The sequence below is a fragment of the Glossina fuscipes genome, unplaced genomic scaffold (genome assembly GCF_014805625.2).
Source record: "Glossina fuscipes isolate IAEA_lab_2018 unplaced genomic scaffold, Yale_Gfus_2 59, whole genome shotgun sequence".
NCBI lineage: Eukaryota > Metazoa > Arthropoda > Insecta > Diptera > Glossinidae > Glossina > Glossina fuscipes.
The window spans coordinates 6,417,827-6,440,583 of NW_023998431.1; the positions used below are offsets into that span (position 1 = coordinate 6,417,827).

Sequence of the window (22,757 nt, forward strand, 5' to 3'; positions counted from 1 at the left end):
GAGCATCTTAACAGATGGCAAAGAATTAGAGTTAAAACTGACCGGCGAAATAACCATAGCTTTAGTTTTGATAATATTCAACTTTAAGTTGTTAGAGGCAGACCATAGAATAATGCGACCCAAATCTTCGTTAATACGTTGGACTGGACTCCACCATCTCGCATGGACACGGGTGGTAAATCTGAACATCGTCAGCAAATAAGTATATGCGACAGTTGTGGCAGCATGCAAAGAAACCATTAATAAAAGTACTAAACAATATATGTCCCAGGCATGGTCACTTTTAATTCAGAGGAAGAGCTTACAACTGTGCATTGATACCGATTTGCCAAATAAGATTTGATCAGACTAGTCACCACCGGGCTAAAACCAGAATAATGCTCAAGGTTTTCCAATTTTCGATTTATTATAAACCACGATAGATACAACGATAAAAATGTGCATTTATAGTCTATGAGCAGTTCTTCACACGCTGTACAAGAATGGAAAAAGTCAGCCGAGCCCTTCCGTTATCTTATCGAAACGTTTGCGGTGCCCAGAAAGAAGTTTCAGAAAACATATCAAATCTAGATATTATTGAACGGCATCAAACCATGATGCGTATAAAAAATTTGGTCGTGGAAAAATACAAATTTCTCGCTTGTTCTCTTTCAGTCAGTTGTTATTATGAAAAAACTGAATTTTCGTGCATTTATAGGCCTTTGTTTAAAGTAAAATTATTTAAATACATAATCATGTATATTGTTGTAAACATATTAGAATTTCCAGGTTTCTTTATTTTAGTAAACTATAAATTTATAATGGATTTTCTTCCCTAGGAAACAAATTAATACTAATGAATAAAAATGATAATAATTGTAATAATGATAGTAATAAAATTTAATATACGTTTTCATTGACTCAACTTTCGCTTTTTTCTTACTGTTTTGCTTAATTAATAAAGTTAATAAAGTTGCTAAATATGTTATTTACATCAATGTATACATATAATCATTCATCTTAATCTTCTACTAATTATAGATAGTTTCAATTTTAGTAATTACGAACAATCCATCCTAATAAAAATATATACTTCATATAATTTAATACAAATTAAATGCTTAGAGAGTATGTGAAAAATAAAAAAAAAAATTGGAAATAATTAAAAATGAAATTATAAATAACAAGAGCAAGTAACGAAATTATACACATCTTGCATTGAATGTAAGTATATTTTACAAGTAGGAAAGATCGGTGCGATAAATACAGACGAGAAATTTCTCAAAACCAGGCTGTGGCTTCAAGTTTTCTGGACGTGTACAATATATTCGCATAAAAAGAAATAAATTATATTTTTTCAAGTTCATATTTAACCCTTTATGCAATAAAAATAATTATCTTCCCTTATAGATTAGCAGAAAAGAATATCACATGTAAAAGCATTATTATCTTCAATGTCTTTTTTTTAGTCTAAGAATTCAATTCATTAGTCTAAAATTAAAATAATAATAATATCTTCAATACTATGCTTTATTCGGCATACTTCTTACACATTTATAATGTATAATAAAATTATGTTCTATAAAATATATCAGAAAATTATGACTAATAATTCATGTCCTTACGTTTCGTTTTAATACAAAACACAATCATTCTAAAAAAATATCTTATCTATGCATTTATTTTTACCGAGACTCGCTGCATGCACTTCCGCAATATATCGAAGTGCGATCTTTTGATATAAATTTTTTAATGATGTTAATGTTTTAGTGTAAGCATGAAAAGAACTAGCGCTCCTCAAAACTTTCCGTTTCCGTATTTCGACATAATATATGGGATAAATTTAGCCAATTTTCTAAATTTCTACCCATACAACCTTTCCCACAAAAATTAAGAGTTTATGAATTGTGAAACTAACTTTCTAATCTTTCAAGGTGAAAGCTGTTCCATATAGTAATTGTATAATTGACTACATAGTTATGTTTTTTGGTCTATATAAAAGTTCTCATGAATGAATAAGCTTTTAGACGGCAACTATATTTAATTATTAGTACTTTACGATAAAATTGCATGAAGAGTAGTAAGATCATTGACTAGAAAATTAAATTGGCCAAATTTCGAACATGTTAGTTCACAGTTTGTACCCTTTCTTTTTTATTCCTTTCATTTTACAACAAAAATAAATGCAGCATTATATTAGGCAAATCGCTGCAGAACGCCTAAGGGTCCGGCTTCCTGGCCTTTTACGTTCAAACAAAAGTAAAAATGCGTGCTATATAAAACCAATTTTATTTTTTTCTTATAATGTTTATTTAATTCATTAAGATTTCAGTTTGCACCAGACGTTTATTAGTGTCACCAGGCATGCGATATGGAATAGTAGCAGCCATGTTCGTTAAGGCTTTAGCTTGTTGACGTAAATGCTGCAATCTCTGTACAAAAATGAAAGCATTTAATATTTTCACTTACACTACGTATATGTAATATAGACTTACGCTATCACCTCCGCTGTTTAAAATACCAGTGTCTTTCCCCTTTAACATTTTATATTGGGAGTACAAAATATCCATTGTCGCTAATAGAATATAAGGATAAGCTTTACTTATTTCACTTCCTAAACCTTTGAAATTGTTAAGACTTTCTTCCAATTCTCCCATAGAAAAGGGTACGAGTTTTGTGCTGGCTAATATCTCTAAAGCCAGTTGGTATCTACGTTCATGATAATAATCGAAAAATGAGACCAACTCATTTAATAAATTAAAGGTAACAACTATTTGAGCTTCACATTCGATACGACTGCCACGTAAACGTTCGCTAAATTCAGTAGCCAAAATGGCCAAACGTTCGCGCAGTGATCCTTTTTTCGAACTCTGATGAACAACTTGGGATAGCAATAAGGATAGATAACGTAAAGAGTTACTTTGCATCTGAAGGAAACCGAAATTTAACAAAGATTTAACAGAAAGTTTAAATAAACCACGCTTACATCAGCTAAATCGTATAGTTTAATAGCATCTTCAAACATTCCTTTCCGGACTAATTCGTCAGCGACTATATTAGCCGCAGTTCGACTGTCAAAATTTACACAATCAAATTGCTGCAATAACCCCCTAAGAACAAACTTAAATTATCGAAAAATATTTTCTTGCGGCTAAAATATATTTACTCACCCGCTGGCTACCCCGTTTGGCGTCATTTTACCAAATAATAAATCATAATTACGACACTCTATTGCTAAATCGCTGACGCATACGAGAAAAAGATTACGTCCATCGGGATCCTTAAGATTGCGTAGGAAGAAGTAGTATTGCAAGGCTTCAGCAGGATCAGTCATTTCAAACTTTTTGACATAGAGCATAATTAATCGCGCCATATTTAAGCGACGCATCGGTACCGAATCCTCAATATCGACAGACACTTGAATAAATACGATATACTTTTATTTTTCACTTAGAAAGTTTTTAGTACTTACGTAACGGTTCCTGAACATTACGTGGTCCCCCTATTAGCATCATTTCATTTAACGCTAAGGCTATATGAACAGCATGTGCGCGATATTTTTCTGAACGCGCTAGAAATTCTATAGCGGCTTCAAACTGGCCGGTCAGAGCCAGTACTTGAAAGTATAAATGTTGTTGTTCGTTTGCATTGAAATGTTTCTCACCATACTTTTCTAAAATCATAACTTGCAGACCGGAGTAGGTCAACGATTCACCGTTTTCCGAAGCCTCATTACGCAGAATGGATAGTTGTATCCATAGGAAATCGTCAGTTGTTTTCGCCACTTCTAAGTGTTGATCATTAATGTCACAACCGATGACAATGCAATAAACCTTTGCAAAATTAATATTAAAATGATCTAAGCATGTTTTAAATGTTTCCCAATTTCTTTCTTACACTTACCGCTTTCTTATAAGGATCTGTACTATTTTTAATTTTATTACAATAATGTAATTTAACTTGTCCTTCTAATTTGCTATTGATTTTTTGTTCGGGCTTGTTAATTTTATCCTCCAAAATCTGTATAAAATCTTCATGGCCAGCTCTGAATATTTTATAAAAAAATATAAAAGCAATATTTGTTTCATCGATCACTTCATATCCATATATCATAAGTTATAAACATTTTGTGGTTTTTTTTTTGTTTTACAGACCTGGTTTTTGAACATGACCATAAGTATAAACTAAGAGTTATATTTACTTTTATCTTTCTATATCCACTTTTGCAAAAGTGAGTGTTCCAAAAACGGACGTAAGTCGGAAAAATGCAGGCACATACCTAGTTAACTCAGAATCTTACGCAAAAAAAGTTAACATAAATATATGTATGGATCCTCTAACTGGTATTACTATTTTTCAATCTTTCGATGATAAATATAAGCATTAATTATGTTTTTCTTACCCTCCCATTAGCACGCAACGTAGAGCCGATTGCATGTCACCACATCTCAAGCAATAATATACCATTGGCCACAAAGGTTTTCCGTCTATGTTAACATCCTGTAGACCAAAACAATTGCTTTTATTAAAGGTAAGCCCCACGAAAGCAGATACTAAATTGAATGTACTAGGTACGCCACCACGTCGAGCTTCCCGCAAATTGCTACTTATAACGGTGGACATGTAAAGTTTATAACGATTTTCTAAATACTTTTTGGCTTGTTCGACAAATTGTTTGATTTGGATGCGAGTTTGCAGAGGATCACGGTTGCGAGGCACTGGCGTAACGTCTACCATATATTTCATAATTTCCCAGATATCATAAACTTTGGTATCGTTGAAATTTTTAGCTACTTTGGAAAATTTCTGCACTAAATTTGGCCTGAAAGCGCCCTTAATAACAACAGCATTATAGTCATAAACTTCCCGGGCATAAGCCATTTCCTAAAATAAAATAAGTAAAAATTTCTATTCCACAGTTCCTATTGCACTAATAAATTTACTATGTTATTTAAACATGATCGCAAACCAAAGGTTTCGTTAATTACTGTTTGCTCAGGTAATTTTTCTATATCGATCCAATTTTGCGATGGTCCCACCAAGGCGTTCATTAATTTCACTTTTTCTTCACGCCATTCGGCTTTGATATGTTCCCATTTCCGTTTTTGAGCCGATTGAAAAGCCTAAAAATTTGAATTTAGTAAACCATAATATATTTAAAGGTTTTGTTTGGCTTCTGCTTACGTTTTTGTGGACTTCTTCTATAACGGATAGTATCGTATTTTCTTTCTCGTTTTTTAAAAAATTTTGTACATCTGTCTCAGATACAGGATCTAAGGGCTCAAAAGTTTTTCGAGCATTTAACGATTCTAATTTCTGTGAAATTTTAGGCAAATCAATACCCTTGGATCCCAATAATATGTGCCTACAACGATATTTTTTTTTTTTCTTTAAATACATTTTTTTCTAAATATAAACACTAACGCTTGTATATCTTGTGCTCCAGTCTGCGTTACTCTCGTATGTAATTCCTTGGTCGCTTGCAATACTTGAGAAATCGTACGTTCCACACGTGGTAGTTCCTCGGTGTGCTGTATTTCATTATTCAGGCGTTGAGCCTGTTGCAATAATGAATTAAAATCCATAATGTTTATATGCAATGTACTATATATCTAAATATTTTTTAAAAACCCGTGTAAAACATAAAAATGAAAAAAAAAATTTATATTAACCCAAGCGACTCTAAGTATGAAATATAGTTTTAGCAGATTTTAGTGTTGTTAAGTGTAAAATAATTACTAGAACGTTAGTACATTGTTACTAAATTAAGATAAAAGTAGTCATTGGGTCGTCAAGAATGAATCGGCTTTGCATCGCTATATAATTACATACATTTAATTTATACATTATAAACTGGTTTGTCCGTGTTCGCTACATAACGACTCAAATAATAAAATCTTGAAAGACAGTAATTTGTACAATTCTTTTTATGTATCAGATAATGTGCAGCTAAGAAATATTTTGGTTCGGAAGTGTCCGAATCTGTTTGTGAAAGAAATAAAAAATGTTAATACTACGGTTTTACATTTTTGGAAGTTTTGGTGATGCTTGCGAATGCTACAACGTGAAATTTGTAGTTTTTGGTCTATGGTAAATTTATACACTTTCATACTTTCCGGTGCTTCTAGACAAATAATAGAAATGAATATTGCCAAAAATAGCAGCAAAAAATATCATTTCATATCATACTATAGTTTATTGAAAGTCTTGCAAAATTTTAGAAATCTGTTGATACGCATATGACAGTCTCCTATAAGCAATTGTAAAAAAAGAACGTACAGTTAATCAGCCTCCATGGGACGATTTAAGAGACCTTCTTTTTTTGGAATGTTAAGAACCTTCATATTAATATCAAAGGATACTGGGAAAAGTAGTTCTCAAAATTTTTAATTTCTACGTAGAGGGGTTGGTTGATTTGGCACATTTATTAAATAAATTTCAAAAGAATGAAAGAAATCGTTAAACATTTCTTCAGTTCAATAATCAACTGCAGCAAATATCGAACTATGAAGAATGTAACCGATGGGTATTCGATACATACGTTTAAGAAACTTAATACAATTTCCATTATATGGTAGTCCATTTTGATTCCCAATGGACTCGTATCTTCAATTCTCTTATGTACATTCAATCTTGCCAAAAAAATGGGTGAAATTGAAGCGAAGTGAGGAAAATTCAGGTGAATTTTAGGTTGTTTTGAAATATTGTTTTTAATGGATTGAGATCTTCATATAGTGAAGCGTATATGTCCAATGTATTAGTAGCTTGCATGGTTTACAAAAAATGGCAAAATTAAGTTTGCAACGCAAACTTTGATTGAAATAGGTCAGTTTTAGATTGATTTAAGAGAGAATTAGCTAAAATAAATTAGAAATTAATTCGTTTATATTGAATTAATTATACCCTATACCACTTGTGGTACCGGGTATATTAAGTTAATACGGTCCTACGTAACACTGAGAAGGGCTGAAGATACACCGACTTCTTATTATATCGAGGAAAAATTGCAATTTTCGAAATTTCTCGGCAAAAGTGGCTACGTAGGATTATTTCGGCAATCCAAATTAATGTAAAAACTTTCAACCTACTTTTTTGGACCCATATAACTCACATAGCCGTTCCTACGAATATTGAAGTTTTTATGGTAAAAAGGCCGAATTTCTAAAATGTCATGATGAAAATTAGCTCATAATAGCAAACTAATGAAGAAATTTAAGGGTTAATTTTTAGTAAATTAATTCATATTGGCATTTCAGCAACATCACATAAGTCTCATTCGTAGGCATAGCGCCACAAAGCAATCTATTATATAGTGAGAAAATCCAACCATCCATTTTGCGGGCTTTCATGACAATTATAGCTTTGCGTGTAATTAACATGTACTTTTTGGAGTAATATTGCCTAAACGAGCGAATAACTATGCTAGGCGAAGTGGTGTAGGGTATATAAAAGAGTCGGCGTTGGCCGTCTATGATAATCTTACTTCGTATAAAATAAAAATTAAGATAGATTTGCTGTTTTAATGAAGTATGTTCGTTTGCTAAGTTGAACACCATTGTGTACGTAAAAAATAATCAAAGAGGTTATAAAAAAATATAGAAAGATTGAAACACCCTCCTCTTATTATTAAATTGATGACATGAGAAAATGAAGTGAATTTCTCCTAAGTACATTTAGGTATGTGCGTAATAAAAATCATTTTCATATGAAAATAGATTAATAGAATAAGAAAAAATTATGAAAAAGATATCAATTCCGTTTATTTATCTAATTTATAAATTTGTGGAATTATCTACTCAATATTGATCCTTACCATCCTGGAGTACAATTGTCTGTCGCGGTTGTCAGAGCGAACTATCTTTTCACAAATGCAACAACAATTTTTTTATCGCATTTGAATAGAAACGTTCTTTTAGTTCTTGTAGCTTTTGTTTGCATATTTTTTTATTGCATACTTTTCAATCAACACGACGTTTGGCAAACGGCAGATGGAGGTTTTTTCGTATCTTCTCGGTTTTCGTGCAAAAGAAAAAGGAAAAAGTTTAAAAAAGAAAACGATTTTTTGAAAATAAACTAAAATAAGAAACATAATTGGATATAAATCCTTCGCGAATTCATTTTCAAATGAAAATTATTCTCTTGTTTGCAATTTTGTAAAATCCTTTTTTAAAAATATATATATTAAATTTTTTCTTTTTTCGTCCGCATTTTTGGTAAGCGTTCCCCGGGATAACAACTAAAACAACATTAGGCTGTCTACCTATGGAGACAAGGTCTGATCTAATTACTACAGATAGAGATGATTTTGAAGATTTTTATATGAATGCCACTGACCAGAACAAAAGATCGAGGATGGGTAGGGACGAAGTCGATTTACCTCTAAAAGATTTAACAGTGCTCAGAGAACAGGTAGTTAATAAACCTTCTGATTTAGGTGCCAAAGCCATCCTAAACCACAATATCAATTTGTATGACTACATTTCGCAATGCAATGTCTTAGTTTTTGTTGAAACTTGTGAAAATGTCGAAGACAAGCGTGTGAAGATCAACTCGGATCGCTTCTTTCATGATTATTTGAACAGTTTCAATATTAATGGCTTACAAGATTTTAATGAAGGATTCGGAGTTATTCGCAACGCCCCATTGAGTATGATGTGAACCAGATCATTGAAAAAGCGGTGTCCGATATTCCCATTAATTCCGTTGTTAGGTTTCGAAGCAGAAATCCTAACAACAAGGACGATTTCATTCCCACAACGAGCATTAAAAATAATTGTAAAAGGAAAGCCCTCCCTAAAGCGATCAAATTCAATTTTTGCAATCTACCTGTGAATAATCGGTACCCATCTTAAAGCAAAGCTTTAAATGCGGTAGATATAGGTATTTGTCGAAGTTGTGTAAAGCCAAGGAGGACAGGTGTCTGAATTGCGGGAACGCTCCCATGTGTGAAAACTATGAAACGAGCTGTTTGTCCTGCGGTTCCGGTGAGCACAACCCCTCAAACAAGTCTTCCCCGAACAGAGAGCAGGAATTAAATATCAACAAGATTATGGCCACTAAAAACCTTTCCGGCAAAGAAGTGAAACAGAAATTTTTCTCAAACTACTTTGAATATCTGGATGATAATTTCTACGATGAGAATTTCCCTTCACTGAAGAGCTCGTCCGCCGTTTTGGCCAAGGATGGTAGTGAAAATGTTAATAAGATTCCAACAAAGAAAAAATTTAATGCGGTTATTAAAAGGAAATCTGTTATTACGAAAGCTTCTCTCAGCTCACACACTAAGCCGTCTGTAGCAAGTTCTCAGCGTCCAGTGATTTCAAACAACAATTTGCGTTCTTCGGAACTTGATAAATTAATCTCTGCGATTAAAGAATGTGTCGTCCGATGATCTTTTAGGATCTTGTTAAGCAATTTGAAGAAAAAAATGTCTTATTGTGCTAATTCTCGCTACGAGTAAATCCATTTTTATTTGAAATATGATCTCGTTTTTACAATGTAATATTCAAAGTGTTCGGTGAAGATTATCAATTTTGGATTTTTACTTGAACTCAAATAATATTGATTTCTGCATCTTAAGCGAAGTTTTTCTGAAAGATGAACATTTTTTTAAAGGTAAAGTTTCTAATTGTACCTTAGTCACCAAATGCCGGAATGACGGCTATGGTGTTGTTAGTATCCTAGATAAGAAAGGCGTCAATTTCAGACGTATTCCCTGCAATTCTGCTATTAACATTATCGTCATCAAAACCATGAATCTTAAACCAAGACTTTTCATAGCAACATGCTATTTTCCACACAGTGTTCTTGTACAAACTGTTCGTGATGAGATTCAGAGATTATGTGACTTTCTTGATAATGAACAAAATGTGAGTCTAACTGTTTATTTCAATGCTAGACGTTACTTGTATGGCGACCAGCTCTCGGCCAACAAAGGCAAAATCCTTGTAAATGCCATCAATGCCAGCAGTTTTAATGTTTTAAATAATGATAATACTACCTTTTATTGTAATCGGAGTGGTAGCACAGCGAGCAGCGTCTTGGATCTAACCTTTTCTAATTCCACTATTTTATCATTCAACTGGAATACAACTAATGTCCCAATTCTCAAAAGTCAATACTCTTCCATTTTATTTCAAATTTGCAGCAAAGCCGTTAAAAAAATAGAAAATTTCATTTTACGTAACTTCCTTATAGACCGCCTGTCTAAAATTGATTTTCCTTCCGATTTACCATCAATTCAAAGTACTATTCAGTCTGAGATCAAGTCTGCTAGAACCAACTTTTCTCATATTGAATCCTCCTCACCTAAACCTTGGTGGAAGTCCTCCCTGTTAGCACTCTTTCGCAACCTGCAAGAAAAAAATGAATAAATATGCCCATCCAGCCATCTTCATTAAATATATGAAAACACTGAAAGAATGGACGGCTGCAGTTAGAAAGAGAAAAAGGACACATAGGGCTACCACGATTAAAGGGTTATGTGAAAATGGCAACTCGTGTTTTTTCTGGAACTACGTTAATGGTCATCGACGTTTTAGTCGAAAATTAAACGGTTGAGCTGCGTGAAATGACCATGATAACAAGAGATACTTAGATATGCTCAAGAACTATATTCCAAGTGCCGATCAGATTACAATACCTTAAATTCGCTTTAGTAGTCTCAACAATACACCCTTTTCATTGCGTGAGCTAATATATGTCTTACATACCAGAAAGAGGGCTACTGCTCAAAGTTGTCATGGAATTAAGTCAGAGCACTGTCTGGAGGAAGCTTATGTATCCTCTTGCATGCAATTAATAACTGCTAGTCTATTAACTTTATACCCTTAGATTTGCCATGTATTCAAATAGTTCCCATTCCTAAGGCAGGTAAAAGCTTAAATGATTTAAGTAGTTCTTACGCCTACCAAAAACGCAAATCTGTGAATATGTGCGTTAATGAACTATCTAAAGCCTGTCAACTAGATTAAGCTTGGTAGAATTCTCTTAAGCTTCTCAATTCCTCTTCAAATACGTCTGTGGATACTATATTTTTTATCCAAGCGTGCGCTGGTAAGGTTACAGACTAAATTGAGGTGTATGGCGGTATTCCACAACGCAGTTGCTTAAGCCCCATACTCTTCGATCTATGTGCAGCTACCTTGCATAATCTTCATGATGACAAAACTCATATTTTTCAATATGCAGATGATTTGCTAATTGTATCTGCGGATTCACCTTTTTCAGTGGCTGTGAATAACCTCTCGTTAAAGGTCAATCTTTTTTTCAATGCATGTGATGATCTTAATTTATATTTTAACCCCAGCAAAGTAAATACTTTTCATTTTTCAAAAGTTTCTAAACGCAAAATTCGCCTCTTTATTAAAGGAACTAAAGTTAATCAGGTGAAGTCTCTTCGATTTCTTGGCATTAAATGGCAGCCTAACTCTTCGTGGACATTAAGAGAAAGCATTCAAAGACTGCCAATCTGGATGCAATATCATCAAACTGATGACTAACAATCAGTCAGGATTACCTCCCAACAAATTTTGACTGCGTACAAAACTTTAGTCAGGTCTAAGATTGAATTTGCACATTCTACATCTTGTAACTTCCCAAAATATATTGAAAAAAGTACACAAACATTTGAAAGTAGAATGTTAAAATTTTGTACTGGACTGACACTCTCAACTTCTCAACATTTTCTCAATGTCACTTCTGCTGAATGGCCCGTTTCCGAAAGAGCTCTTCTTTGTACTGCCAAACAATTAATTAAGGTCAAGACGATGAATCCTTCCTTTTTTCACAAAGTTATGTCTCTCAGAGGTACTGTCTCTTGCAGCTACACATTTTGTTATCGAAAACTGCATCATATTTTTGACAAGATAAATTCAATTCCTCTCTGGAATTTTGTTACCAACAAACATAGAGTCTTCGTGAACATTCATGAATCGATCTCTACCTCAAAGCAAAATGTCAATTTCTCTTGTTTGAGGATCGTATGTCAAGAACAATTTGTTCCTTATTAAAACAACGACTATGATATATAGACCACCGACGGCTCCGTCGAACATAATGTATCTAGCTCGTCGATAGTGGCGCATCTATCTAAAATAGTACATAGAGTCAAAGAGGCGGAAGAACATTCCTCGACTTTTATTGAATTGTTTGGATATCTGGTCACTGCGGCTTTGTTTTTAAATGAAACAGCTGACTTTCATGCAAAGAAGGCTCAAGTTGACGGGACAATTTCGTCCATGAAAGCAATGCGTCCCAATGAAGCATTATGGTCAATTCGTAACCACATCTCTCAACAACTAAATGATGAATTTAAATAGATTACCGAGTTAAATCCAATCGCCTTTTCTATAAAATAAATTCCACATTTCAATTCAAACCCTTTTAAGAAGCTTCTTTTAATTCTTGGGAAATCAAAATTCTTTATAGAGATTCTTTCATGAGTGGTCACACTTTAAAAATGATTCGAGCTACACCATGTGTTATTTGTGAAGTTTGCAATATGATCGAGTCTGCTGAGCATCTAATTTTCAGACGTCATAGGCATGATGGTATTAGAAATTCTTTTAGCCTCTTCAAGTTATATGCTGGTCTCCTCGACCTCTTTATAGGAAAAAATATACGCCGTCTCGGGGAACTAACTTGCTTTATTAGAAAAGCGAATTTATCTTTTTAATTCATGACGAATTTTTTTTGTTTCTTACCTTCAACCATATTTTATCTCTATAACATTTCCTTCTTGGTTTCAGTCAAAGTCTGCAACACTTTATTTTTACATCACTTTCAACAACTTAACAGTGTACAATTACAATTAACATATCGGCTTTAGCTGTTACGGCCGCACGTGTTTTGTTGCGTTTTACACATAATTCTTGTCAATAATTACTACTGTCTGTTATCTGGGCATATAAGGCACAAGTTTATTGGCTTGGTCCATCTTAGCTCAACATACCAAAAAAAAAAAGTGCGTATTATTTCTCGCTCAGAGTTAATAATATCCTCAATATCTACAAGTGATTTACGCTGTTTTAACAATGCTTTCTTCCGTACGCTGCCCTATGTCCTGCTTAAGTTCTTCCTGTTATGATTCCATTATCGACTTTCTGGTTTTTTATGCTGAAGTATGAAATCTTATGCATTGAAGTAACAAGACATTTAAGAAGCAATAACATTTATCGTAAAAGTAATCTTTTTTTGTGTGGTTTATAAACTTAATGTATTTAATTAGAATAGCAATTTTTCAAAATTTTCATATGGGAAATGATTTTTTAAATAATTTCTTATACAGAAATTAATGATAATAAAAATGGGTTGCCATTTTCAGGTTTATGTGCCAAGATGATGACATTATTCTTCTATTGTGAAATTTCTTTTGTAGGGTGTTAAAAAGGAGCCAATTTCGATATTATTATGTTTCTACAATTATCAAATATCATAATAAGAGAGTCTTTGCATTCTTTCGATATGTACTCAATTGTGTCCTATTAAATTAATAATAAAACATTTCGATTTTTTCTCTTATTAGCCCTAAAGTTTTAAAGACGCTAACATACAATACACTCACCCTTAAAATATGCAATTTTGTTCATTCTTTTATATCGGTCTGATTATCGATTAACTTCGAAGAAATTGCAATTGCCGTCATTTGCTCGACTGTAAAAAGTTATCAAAAAAGTCTAAATGTGCATAAAATGTAAAATATACAACAACAAAGCTAAGTAAAAATAAAAAAATCAAAATATATACCGTTTGAACACAATTCAGTGAAAATTTATTTTTGTCCCGTTTGTGTTAAAGAGAAAAAAAGATGGTTGGTTTACTGAATCCCGTTAAATATGGCGGAAATTTCTATGACTTATATACGCTAAATACGAGGAGGTAATCGTTTATTTTAAAGCAATGAACTCTTTGATAACAAACATTGTTAAAATATTAAAATTTAGATTATAAAAAATGGGCTTCACGTCTGGCTTTTATTGATTTTTCAAACATATATCAAAAATATACACTTTAGTTGTGTATATACGCGTAAGAAGCGAAAAGTAGTAGAGTTGGAAACGTCTTTCTCTTTTTCATTATAGCGTATGTTGCTATGTTCATGCTTTTATTTAACAGTTATTTAGTATGTGCAACGGCTGATCCTTTTTTTGCGGCTGCAAGTTAAATGTGTTTTGGTGTCTCGTTTATAGCTTTTTTTTTCTGCAGCCAGCCAACTTTTTCTTTATCACTTTCACGCAAGAATATGGGCGATATCAACTTGTTCGTTTCCGGTTCTCTTGAAATTCGAAAATCAAATTGATATATCCTGCACCCTTGGTCCTGACTCCATGACCTCATTGCAATCTAAAAAAGAGTCCACCCCAGCTGAATGTAATTGAATCAAGGGTGACGATATGGTTCAAATGGTTTCCAGTGCAGGCTTATTGAGCGTCTTCAATCATCGCTAGACTAATATTATGACTATAGATCCATTAAGATTGTGGTGATTGTCAAGGCAGCCAAATATCCGATCACAATCGCTACGAAGACACTCAATTTCACTTTAAAGGGAAGACTAATGAAATTTTTGAATTCCAAAAATTGTGGTCCTTTTCACTCCTTTGCATTTTGGAAGCACAAATCTACCAAAACGTGTATTAATGAATTGTCTTTTTTGATAGCCAATGAGAAAAGGACTGGTAGGAAGGTTGCTTTGCTTTCCTTGGATGTCAGTAGGGCTAATGATTGTGCAAACCTAGTAAAGCTCAATAAAATTCTTTTAAAGATTTCAGTTCCGTTGAGTGCTGGTCATGCGTGCTAAAAGTGTAAAGGTGCATGATGGCATTTCTACTCTAGAAATGCTTGAGTCGTATTCTGTTTAGTTTACACAGCCCTAATAGTCAAAAGTTATAGCAGCGTAACTTTCACTATTCTGATGAGTTTTTGATACTATCATCTGGACGTGCATTCCAAGAAAGCAACGAAGGCAGAGTCAAACAAGTATAGTTCACTTTGTTAAAGATTCCCAAAAAGTGATAGCTCTTTCCATAAAAGGATTGTGCGATGGAAAAAATCTTTCCATTTGTTGTGTACAGTCATTAACGATAATATAACCTTTTATAAGGGCATTGTGAGAAAGTATTTAACAATTGTCAATTTGAACGTAACATAATTAATGTTATGAGTAATAAACAGACAGGTTTCCCTTCAAAGAAGCCGTGAAATTATATTGCACAAGTCATTGATTTGTTTGAAAATTTAATTGGCTCATTCGACTCCATATAATAACAAGTAAGAAAGTTATATTCGGCGGGGACCGAATTTCGCATACACACCACTATTAGGTCTTTTCATTTGATAACCATATCTAAGTTATTTTTAAGTAAACATTTATCCACTAAGTCGTGATGCCTACCATAACTATTTTAGAATTAAAAAACTTAGCTTATCACATTCTACTCTCCAAATCCTTTTATGTGATACCCATCTAGCAGCTGCTATTATGAAAGAATTAGTCAATCAAGTCGCGGGGTCCACCATATTTATCCTAGAATTGATCCACTCTTAGACAGATAATATATCTTTGTTTGAGGAGTGTAGTGAAAAAAGAAAATTTAACCACTTGTAACTTTGTGTACGACTTTTCCTATTTGTGCATGTAAAGTAAATGTGGAAAATTTCAGCCTCCTTTTTTATAATTTCTAATAACGAGCGAAAACCCACAATTTTGTTCAGGAAAATGAAGTTGCGTTCAGTCTACGCTCCACTGCAGGCTATATCGACGATATATACTCTTTGAAGCTTCCTTTCGAGTATTACGTACGTTATGAAAAAGCAAAATGAGTACACTTCCATCCTACTGTGGTGGGCATAATAATGCACATAAAAATATTAATTTACCGAAATATATAGAAAAGACAATACAGAGGTTTAAAAACAAAAAAGTTAAAAGATGTACGGTACTGACAGCATCGACGTATATTCTCGGCTCCATTTGTAGCGAGTCTCCTTCGAACAACTAAAGTGGCTGAAGTTTTAAGTCCTTTGGTTTACCGAAAGCTTGCCTCTTTAAGGAATCGACCACAATATGTTGAGCTGCTCTAGTGATATCTTATTTGCTGAATTACGAAAATTTAAAGAAGGATGGAGGAATTATCGTTAAGGTTTAGTCAATTGCTTGCCATTTGACATGCCGTAGAACTAATCATTACAATACCTCGAAGTAAATTTGAAATTGTTTCTGCCAGCAGGTCAGCTTTATTTTCGATACGTAAAGCAGACCCTGATAATCAAGACGTTTTTGAATATTAAACGATACCGATACCGAAAACTGCTATCGGGTCTGAAAGTTTTACAAAACTAAGGTACTTTACAACTGTGCAGAGTAAAGAGTGACTACAGTTATGACATAATGTACTTGAAAATGATGCCTTCGTCACGAAATTATATATGTGAAATCCGCAATGCAAAAAAAATCTGCTGAACATCCTATTTTCGAATGTTTCAAATTTGAATTCGAAGATGGTTTGAATTCAAAGCCCCTTTAATTATATAATAACTTTTATTAGATTTGTGGTACTCGCAGCAATGCTCATCTCGGGGAGCTTGCTTCCCTGCCTTAACCAATATTTGCCTATCACTATTTGAAATTTTGCTGGAACTTGTTCACAATTGCATATTAATATTAGGGTATAATAAATTGAAAAAATTGTTTTGTACTTTTTCTCTTAAATCTTTATATTAAGTTGCGAATAGCCAAATTTTGCGTATTTGATCTCATATCGCTTACCATGCGCCCTACAGAAAACATTATGCAAAATTTTGAGCTTTGACTGTACAGTACCAAGTACGGTTATGGGTTGACAGCGGAACAGAGCTTCTCATATTTGACATTCTGTTACATCAGTCTCTACCAATGCTCAAATGATTATGAATTTAATTTTGACTTAACTGGTCCAATCCATTTCCAAACAAACCAAACAAAAAAAAAAATAAAAAAAAAGAAGAAATTTGAAAAGAACGTTTTAAAATTTCTTAAATTTTCCTTTTAGGAAGTTTCAAAACGATCGTAAAAATCATTTAAAACGCAAAACCAAAGATAGGAAAGTTGCGCCGCCTATCGTAGATCCTAATCCCGAACATCGCAATGTTAACCCTTTGGATCCACCGTTAATAAAAGAACAATTACTTTTGTGTCCTGCATTTCCGGTGGCTCATATCGAACTGCAGCCGAATGCGTCACAATTTACAATTTTTTCAGTTATACGATCGACAGTTCTAGAAGCGGAGACCCGCCGTTTATTGTTTTATGAGCTAAGATATTTACCCACAACTAGCTCTTCATGTTGTTTGTTATGCACTGATACCTGCTTGGCTAGCAACCATGCTGAATGTTCTTGTCGTGTTTCTGCATCTATACAAACGGTAGTTGGTTCTAGCGGAGAGAAACGTACACGACAGGATTCCGCCAATAGTGATATAGATTCAGAAACTGAAGAAATCAGTGAAAAAGACGTAAAACCTGTTGTCGTCCCTTTAATAGTAGGGGCTGGTTTGCGTAGCCTTTTTGAATTGATATCCGAAACACGGCACATTCAGCCCACACTTTGCTCAAAGGCGCTAAAAGCTTTATTAGATGTTATCCAAGGCCAGCAACCAGAATCGTTTAAACGAGAGCCCGAAGAATTAATAAATCCCTTGTATGATTTATTACTTGATTTAACGACAATGACAACTACGACTGCAGCTGAGGGGGACTGGTCCGGCATAGCTTGTTCTGCTTTATTGGGTTTGTGCATTGCACGCGGTGACACCAGTCGCATGCTAAAAGCCATTGCCGCCGTCTTAATGTCATCTTGGCAATTGTCCAGTCAACGCATACAAATGCCTGCCGTTTTAAGTATGTTGCAACGCACAGTGATTAGTGCAGCATTGGCTAACCCATTATGTCCTGATTTCCATAATAAGGGAATACCTCACAGCTCGCTAATAGATGAGGTAAATGTGAAAGCGTACTGATTTGCTAGTTATTATAACTAATATTGCGCTAAACAATATCTTTCAGTTTTGCATAAAAGCTCCTTTAGTGGGATTTTCGGAACCAGCCTTGGCTTCGGACGGTACATATCTCTATTTGCTATTAGGTGGTTGTTTGCTTAAAGTTGGAACTGGTTACAATGGTTCATATAAAGGTCATATCTACGCTCAAAATGACGAATTTACCAAGGAAAAAACTGGCTGGTTGGGCTTCAGTGGCGATCAATTATATTATCGACGTAATTCCAAACGAAATGCCGATCATTTGCATTTGATCAATACTGAGTCATTAACCATCAAAAGCATGAATCCGGTCAATATGTTGCCCATACGCGAGGGCTTCAACTACACCTTATTTACCGATGAGGATTCATTGAACGCCATCTGTACCAATAGAGATGTAAGTTCTTATTTAAAAATGTTAGACATCTGAATAATCATTTATATGTTTAAAAAGGATACTTTGATGGTGCGCCGATTAAATATTTGCCCACAAAATCGTGTCAGTGATAGAGATATGGCTACACCAGCAGAATTACCTTTGCAGTTATCACGCAAAAGGTTTCGAACTTTGGGTTATGCCACATTCGAAGAGGAAGTCTTAAACCAAAATCAAATTTTGAAAATTCAGTCTTCTTATAACGTATTTGAACCAAAAATACCGAATGACGTTGATCTTCAGGAAATTGTATGTGGTAAAGAGTTTGGTCTAGTTTGCGCCACCAATGGCAAAGTTTACTATTATGGCAAATCGGGAGCGTTGGGATTAAAATCAGTTGGCCGCACGCCTATCATGAAACTCACTGAGTTGATTATTTCTAAGGTGTCCCGCATCCTTCATGTGGCACTAGGTCATGATGGCATTCATGCCATTTTAGTTAACGATGATGGTACCGTGTATTTTGCTGGTACAGCTCGCCGTGGTGAAGACGGTGACATTTCAAAAAATCGTCGCCAACCTAAAGCTGTAAAACCGAAGAAAATGGCAAAAATTGAAGGTCATGTTATCGTCCAAGCAGCTTCTAACAATGGCACTTCAGCTTTTGTAACCAAATCTGGGAAATTGATTATGTATGGGAAAGATACAGTGCATTGTGACGCTCAGGGTTTCGTAAGTGACTTTTCTGATCAGCACATGCAGAAGGTAGCCTTGGGTAAAGCTCATTGCGTAGCTTTGAACGCTAAAGGACAAGTATTTACTTTCGGTCTCAATAACAAAGGACAGTGCGGTCACGTTTTTATTAAAGCTAAAGACATTAACGCGGTTTTTATACCTTCTATAGACAGCAATAGCTCGGGCAAAAGTCAAACACCTGTGAAAAAACTTAAATTTGATTTTTCAAATTTATGCGACTACGACGATCATAACGTGGTCCAGGGTCAATGTCGAGTATGTATTTTATGCAAGGAGTGCACAGGATACAATGTGTCTTGTGTGTCTACTCTAAATGTGCCCTTGGAAGAAAGAATCTCAGGAGCGTAAGTTTTAAATAATTAAATACAGGGAAGAGAAGAATAAAAGAACCGCCGATTATCTCTGCATATATATGTAGTTCTTTTAATTATTTTCTCCTAATCGAATTCCGCTTTATCTTTAAATTGCTTTCAACTCAATAATGATAACTTTCTTGGATGAAATTTTTTGGATAAAATTTTTAGGCTTTGTGCTTGTGGCCATGGAGATGCTGGTTGTTCTAAATGTGGCTTGTGTGCTGCTTGTATTGCTGTACAAGAAGCGGATAATGGTAACAAATTTTGCTGCCTTTTCTGAGCGACAAATTGTTAAACCTTCTCCGTCTGTTTGGTTCTTTCATATATAGTTTCAGAGAGCAAGGATGCTAATAAACAATTAACCCGTCAACGTTCGAAAAGCTTAATTATGCGACGCAAAGACAAAAAGTTAAGTGAAGAATCCATTGCTCATGCCGAAGAAAATCCACCCCGAGTAGCTCCGCTGGCCCCTCAGTTATTGCACATACCTTCAAGTTCACCTGTAGTACAAGTCGCTTGCGGCTTACATCATACTGTAGTCTTGACATTGGCCGGTGAAGTATTCACATTTGGCAGTAATCAATTCGGTCAATTAGGAACGGGAGATATGCAACCAATAAGCGGCCCAATACGCGTAAATGTTACTGGTAACGTTTGCCAGGTAGCGGCTGGAAGTAATCATACAGTCCTTTTAACTTATAAAGGCCTCATTTATACTTTCGGTAATTATCAGAAAGGCCAATTAGGTCGTTTGCCGCATGATTTTCAAAACAAAACTTCATCATTAAATGAACGGGAAAGAAGTAGTATTCGTTTAGAATCAATGGGAGTAAATGAAACGTCAACGGAATCATCTACGGTAACGCAAATGTTAGCTCAGCGACAGAAGATTTTGTGGCACTGTACTCCGGGTTTGGTGTTGTAAGTAAATTATTTTTAGAGGTGCCGAAGAAAGCGTTAATTGTGTTATTTCTGTAGTGGTATTGGTCCAAGTTTCGGTAAAAAAGCCACTTGGATTGGTGCCAGTGGCGATCAGACGTTTATAAAAATTGATGAATCTTTGATAACCACACAGATGTTACCAAAAATGAATGTGGCCGCCAATAAGAAAACAATATGTAAATAAAGTCCGTCTTCGCTTTTCAGTTAGTTATTTGATTTGTCATTTATTTTTAGTAATGATTCCTACAATTCCTCTAAGTTTTAACGCCATCTCAATTAATAGGCGTGATGGAAGCTGCACAGCGCATTACTATAATCAAGTGGATTTCGTTAAACTGGAACATGCTACCAGTAAACCAAAATTAATACCGGAAGTGAATCGTAATATTGATGAGAATATGATGTCGATGGGTCCCTCTTCGTCTTCAGCCATCAACGAACAAATTTCACGCAGCATGCACGATGCTCGAAATCAATTATTCGACCTGCAAGATAATCATGTACATAATAATGTGCAATCTGTTCAACGCAAAGAGCGCGGTAGAGAACATTCGAAGGCCTCAGCGAGTTCTGTGGCAATGGTCAATTCTCCAGAAAAAATACATAGCAAGCTAGCATTCGCCATGGATCCATGGTATAATGTCTTGTGGGTTTATGATAGCAATAATAGAAAAATTTTATGCTACAACGTTTTGGCCAGTGAGATTCCTTTAGTGACTCAGGTAAAATATTTTACTGTCTGATATATCCTACCGATATTCTCTGCTTTATGGATATTTTTAGAATTCCTCAAATTACCGGGCTTTGCTGACTCCGGAATTATCGCTGCCTAATAAGCAAGATTGTCACATATCGCGTTTACATGCTTCCCTAAATTTGTTAGCCTGTTTAGATGTCTTAACATCAGCTCAAGATGTTATGTAAGCTGGGTGAACCAACTTTAAGACATATTTTGAAATAAGTTTTTTGTTTCAGTCCGTCCTGCTTTGAAGACGTCGCGCCTAAGGAAGACAATCAAAATAAAGACGCCAAGGATAGTCAATATCAGGTGGTTAATCGCTTTGATAATTTCGGTGGTGGTTGGGGTTATTCAGGGCATAGCGTAGAAGCCATACGTTTCTCAGCTGACACTGACGTTATAATATGTAAGGCTTTATAGTTTTCCTTGAAGAAATTGCAAGTACATTTTTTTTTATCTTTAAGATGGCTTTGGTATGTTTGGTGGTCGTGGTGAATATACATGCAAGTTGAAATTATACGATTTGGGTTTGGACGGTGGTGGTTATGAGAAAGAAGGCACTTTAATTAGTGAAACGAAAGAAGTGCCCTTTGAATGTCCAGCGCGTAGCAAATATCATATTTTATTACCGAAACCGATAAACGCCACCGTGGGCCGTTGGTATTTAGTATGGACTCGTATAGTGGGGCCATCTTCTGACTGTGGTTCTTGCGGTCAAGGTACAGTAACAACCGAGGATCAAGTTGTCTTTACATTCAAGTCTTCTAAAAAAGCCAATAACGGAACTGATGTGAACTCCGGACAAATACCATCTATCCTCTACCGTTTAGTAGCTCAAGAATCAAAACAGGCTATTGTTCCCGTTGACATAGATCCGGTGAAGAGCGTGACCAAAGAATTCGCTAACAGTGTAAAAAAAGAATGCTTTGAGAGTTTGGTTCTCTTACTCAATTGGTCTTGGGAAGCCTTTAAAAGACATTTGAGAGAGCAACGAGATAAGTCACATCAGCTGCAAGTAAAACAATCTTTGGAATATCTTATACATGTTAATAAGTCCTGTTTGCGTTTGTTAAGAAAATACACTAATGAAATATATCCACAATACGGTAATAAAGAGGATATTATTTGCGATTATATTTCCTATAACGTAGCCGAAGCTATTAATAGTAAGTCGACTAATAGCAAAAAGATCGAAAAGGATTTTTTGAAATTAACTAAGCCCAACTCCATATCAACAGCATCGGAAAAGAATTATAATGAATCAACGGTGCTTCTGAATCAGTCAACTACTGTACACAAACCGAATTTGGAAAATATTCATCTGGCCGAGTGTATCGGTAACGTAAGAGCAATGCTTATCGGTATCTTCTGTGACGATATATTTCAGGATGTAAGCAGTGAAGAAGCTATGTCAATGGCTTTGGAGATCTTGGAAGAATGTCACATAAGTTTTGTAGCATGCTTTGGAATATTCTACCCGACTTCGACTCTCAAATGGAATTGTTTGTGCGATTTACTCTCCGAAATGGATAAAGTACGTTCTTTAATTAAGATAGAATTTATTTTTATCCTTGGAATGAATATTTTGATA

At 34.6% G+C, this 22,757-nt stretch overlaps 2 protein-coding genes across 2 annotated transcripts in view; one reads left to right on the forward strand and one right to left on the reverse strand.

Moving 5' to 3' along the window:
• Nucleotides 1-2,191: 2,191 nt before the first annotated feature.
• LOC119637304 (nuclear pore complex protein Nup93-1-like) lies at nt 2,192-5,564 on the reverse strand. Its single transcript, XM_038033244.1, has 10 exons — nt 5,404-5,564; nt 5,164-5,344; nt 4,923-5,102; nt 4,382-4,863; nt 3,883-4,024; nt 3,452-3,812; nt 3,150-3,396; nt 2,966-3,089; nt 2,475-2,906; nt 2,192-2,411 (listed from the first exon to the last, which is right to left on the reverse strand). Exons 1-10 carry the CDS (start codon nt 5,562-5,564, stop codon nt 2,292-2,294), a joined length of 2,430 nt encoding a protein of 809 aa, XP_037889172.1. The 3' UTR covers nt 2,192-2,291.
• An 8,191-nt stretch (nt 5,565-13,755) lies between these two features.
• LOC119637478 (E3 ubiquitin-protein ligase highwire) overlaps nt 13,756-22,757 on the forward strand; it is a 78,038-nt gene continuing 69,036 nt past the window's right edge. Inside the window, exons 1-11 of the mRNA XM_038033503.1 lie at nt 13,756-13,857; nt 17,010-17,955; nt 18,023-18,394; nt 18,452-19,473; nt 19,654-19,739; nt 19,815-20,406; nt 20,464-20,603; nt 20,662-21,149; nt 21,211-21,347; nt 21,403-21,572; nt 21,631-22,700. Of these exons, the coding sequence (XP_037889431.1) occupies nt 13,787-13,857; nt 17,010-17,955; nt 18,023-18,394; nt 18,452-19,473; nt 19,654-19,739; nt 19,815-20,406; nt 20,464-20,603; nt 20,662-21,149; nt 21,211-21,347; nt 21,403-21,572; nt 21,631-22,700 (5,094 nt within the window). The 5' untranslated portion in view covers nt 13,756-13,786. The remainder of the gene's footprint in view (nt 13,858-17,009; nt 17,956-18,022; nt 18,395-18,451; nt 19,474-19,653; nt 19,740-19,814; nt 20,407-20,463; nt 20,604-20,661; nt 21,150-21,210; nt 21,348-21,402; nt 21,573-21,630; nt 22,701-22,757) is intronic.

Coding starts and splice junctions, on each gene's coding strand:
- LOC119637304 (XM_038033244.1), bottom strand. CDS start 5,564: ATGGATTTTAATTCATTATTGCAACAGGCTCAACGCCTGAATAATGAA. Junction 3,813..3,882: donor CAGATCCTTATAAGAAAGCG/GTAAGTGTAAGA, acceptor AATTTTGCAAAG/GTTTATTGCATTGTCATCGG. Junction 3,397..3,451: donor TAATGTTCAGGAACCGTTAC/GTAAGTACTAAA, acceptor TATTTATTCAAG/TGTCTGTCGATATTGAGGAT.